The 3,648-nt window shown below is 45.1% G+C and overlaps 1 protein-coding gene across 1 annotated transcript in view; it reads right to left on the minus strand.

Annotated features, from left to right (window-relative positions):
- FRMPD2 (FERM and PDZ domain containing 2) overlaps window positions 1-3,648 on the minus strand; it is a 221,629-nt gene that overhangs the window by 180,077 nt on the left and 37,904 nt on the right. Inside the window, exon 5 of the mRNA XM_007938683.2 lies at window positions 2,096-2,287. Within this exon, the coding sequence (XP_007936874.2) occupies window positions 2,096-2,287 (192 nt within the window). The remainder of the gene's footprint in view (window positions 1-2,095; window positions 2,288-3,648) is intronic.

Genomic DNA, 3,648 nt, shown 5'->3' on the forward strand with positions numbered 1-3,648 from the left:
CCTTCCTTCCGAGGAGTGGCTGGTGGGTTTGAACCGCCAGCCGTCTGGTTAGCAGGCAAGTGTCTTAGCCACTATGCTACCAGAGCTCCCTCTGTGCCTAGCAGACCCAATTCTATGTCTTCTCTACCTCTAATCCTCTCCATCTCTGCCCTCAAGGCAAATGTAAGTGTCCTTTTATATGCTTACCTTACCACTTTTGGAGCCCTGGTGGTATAGTGGTCAAAGCATTCAGCCACTAATCAAAAGGTCAGTGGTTTGAACCCACAAGCCACTGTGCAGGAGAAAGATGAAGCAGTCTGCTTCCATAAAGATTTACAGCCATGGAAGCCCTATGAGGTGATTCTACTCTGTCCTAAAGGGTCACCCTGAGTTGGAATCAACTCAATGGCAGTGGGTTTGGTTTTGATTTTACCACTTCACTCACATCTCTCTCTAGTACACCACATCCTACTGTTTCCCACAGAATTAATGTGTGCTTGAGGTTTGCACCATTGCAGGCTACTTAGCACAGTGTCAGTCCCTAATGTATGTCAACTAAGTGATTGAAATCTCCTTTATGGTCTCTGATGGAGACACTAGAGGTTAACACAGTGCTCATCAGAGGACAATGACACACCAATGGACTAACAGGCTTTGATGTTTTTCAAATGAATATACTCCCTTTCCCCACCAAATCCCTTGAATCAATTAATAGGAACAACATGTTCACAGTCCATGAAAGAAGAGTCCAAAAAGGAGGGCAGGATGGGAGAGGTATTTTCTAGTTTCATGTTGGCAGCCACCCAACAGTCTGTCCCTGCATCTCCAGCCATATGGCCTCTGCGTCAGTCTAGGTCTCAGTTTTCCAACTTGTCCTTGGACAAGTACAGCTGCCACCCAGCTGGTCTCTGCCCTTGTCTTCCTCTAATTCTTCTAAAATGCAAACCTCCTTAAATTTTGTACCATGGGCACCTCTCTTGCCTCACCCTAGTCCTGTCCTTGCCTTACAGGGGACCAACTCTGTAGAGCAATCAATGCTGAAAGTTCACTGTGGGATCAGCTGAGGCTAGTCTAGTCGAGATTACCTCCTTGATTGGCTTTTCCTCCAGCTTATCTTTCTCCTGGAGTCCCAGGGTGGTGCAAACAGTTAGCATGCTCAGATGCTACCTAAAATATTGGAGATTCAAGTCCACTCAGAGGTCCCATGGAAGAAAAGCTTGGTGATCTACTTCTGAAAAACTAGCCATTGAAAACCATGTGGAACACAGTTCCACTCTGACAGACATAGGGTCCTTATGGGTTAGACCTAACTCCATGGCAACTGGCATTGGTATCTTTCTCCCCTCACTCTTCCTCTCCCATCAATAACTTGCACAACATCCCCTGTCTCTGGATTTGTTCCTAGGAATTGGTCTAAGCCAAATGCCTGCTGTATTCCAGGCCTATTGCTAGGCACTGGTATGTATGGAACAGCAAGCAGCACAGTGTGGCAGTGCTACATGGGAACCCTCAACAATGTACTAGATAGTTGAGGGGAGGGGTAGCCAGTGATGTTACAGGCATGGTCAGAGAAGCTTCTTGGATAAGGCTGAGAGTTAGATTATGATAGATAAACTGAATCTGGGCTTGCCAAAAAGCCTTCACTAGAGCTTCCCATCAGAACTGAAATGCTGAGAATGGTCTAGATCTGCCCTGTTCACTATGATAGTCACCAGTGTGTGTCAAGTGTGACTGAATTTTTTACTTTATTTCATTTCAATTCATTTAAACTTAATTATTTTGAATTTAAACAGCCACGTGTGACTAGTGGCTACATATTGGAAAGCACAGATCTATACTGACCTCTAGTTGCAACTAAGTCAATTGTGACACATGGTAACCTCATGTATGTCAGAGTAGAACTATGATCCATAGAGTTTTCAATGGCTGATTTTTCATAAACAGATAGTCAGGCCTTTCTTCCAAGGTACCTCTGGAAGAACTCAAACCTCCAATGTTCTGGTTAGCAGCTAATTGTGTTCATCAAAGTTTAACTCTGTAGAGCACAGTTCTACTCTGACACATGTGGAGTGCCATATGTCAGAGATAATTTGATGGCAACTGGTGGTATACTGACCTCGGTGATGGTACCCAGGACCAAGCCAACCAGCCGTCTAATGTGGAGAGTAGCAGGTGCTGGGTATATAGTCACTTCTTGCTGATGAATTTGACATGCTTCCAAAACAGACTGCAGCGATAACCGCTTGCAGGGCTGGTCTTCACACATGGTTAGCAGAATGGAGTGCAGAGGCTCACAGAGCTGCAGAGGCTGGGGAGCAGACAGGGTTGTGTGAGAAGCCTGGAGTGACACTGAATTCAATACGTGTGCAGCTGGACCCTACTAAAAACAGATGTTCTCATTATGTCCACTTCTTTCTTCCATGTCTGTCTTAGTCTGGAAGCTCGGCTAAAACCTGTCCACCATGGGTGACCCTGCTGGTATTTGAAATGCCAGTGGCATAGCCTCCAGCCTCATAGCAACACTCAAGCCACCACAGTATGACACTTACTAGAAGAGGCCATCCATTTCTCAAAGAATTGGCCAGTGAAAACGTTATGAATAGCAGTGAAACACTGTCTGATACAATACTAGAAAACTTTGTGAATAGCCCTGAAACATTGTCCAATACAGCGTCAGGAGATGAACCCTTTGGGTCAGAAGGCACTCAAATATACAACTGGGGAAGAGTTGCCTCCTCAGAGTAGACCCGACCTTAATGATGTGAATGGAGTAAAGCTTCCAGGACCTCCATTTGCTGGTGTGGCATGACTCAACATGAGAAAAAAAACAGCTGCAAACATCCATTAATAATTGGAACACGGAATGTACAAAGTATGAATCTAAGAAAATTGGAAGTTGTCAGGAATGAAATGGAACACATAAAGATCAATCTCTAGGATCTGGAAAGATGGCAGACTAGGCAGAAAGACTGCACAGACCCTCTTCAACAAAGAAAAGGAAAACCAATTAACACAGACACAGAAGATAATCCTGGGCCTCTGAGCCTTGAAGGGAAGGATATACAAGTGGACTAAACCCCAACTAGCAGAAGAATTTGCATGGAAATACCAAAAAGGAGACAGACGGAGCTGCGGTCTGGCAGAGATCCTGAGCGATCCTGATGGCATAGACAGATTGGAGATTCCCAAGTGGTGGTAGGACCTAAAAATTAATCTAAAAAATCACCCTGCTAGCCAGGGATTGCACAGAGGACTGTACACGGTGGCTGGGGAACAAATGGAGAAGGTGAAGAGAAAGGTGGGCTGAGGTGGACTTTTGCCGGTCCAGAGAGTGCCACCACTTTGAAGGTTTAAAAAGCAGTTTGACTATTTTGGATATTTAAAGAGACAGTGCTCTGGCAGATTCCTCGGGCTTAAGAACACGTTCTGCTTTCCAGCAACCCCAAGGACACTCAGGACCTGCAAGACTGACAAGGTACGACATTCCTCTTGTTACTCTTGGTGAACGGAGGTGCAGCCAACCTCCACTCCCACCTAACCTTCTGGGCCCACAGGAACTCCATCACAGTCTGTGTGCTCAGATGGAGCCTGGGTGCCCTGACCTGTCATCCACTGATTTTTTTTTCTCTTTTCTTATTTTTATTTATTTATTTATTTATTTATTTATTT

Source organism: Orycteropus afer, unplaced genomic scaffold (genome assembly GCF_000298275.1).
Source record: "Orycteropus afer afer isolate SDZICR_OR568_19922 unplaced genomic scaffold, OryAfe1.0 scaffold00052, whole genome shotgun sequence".
NCBI classification, from domain to species: domain Eukaryota; kingdom Metazoa; phylum Chordata; class Mammalia; order Tubulidentata; family Orycteropodidae; genus Orycteropus; species Orycteropus afer.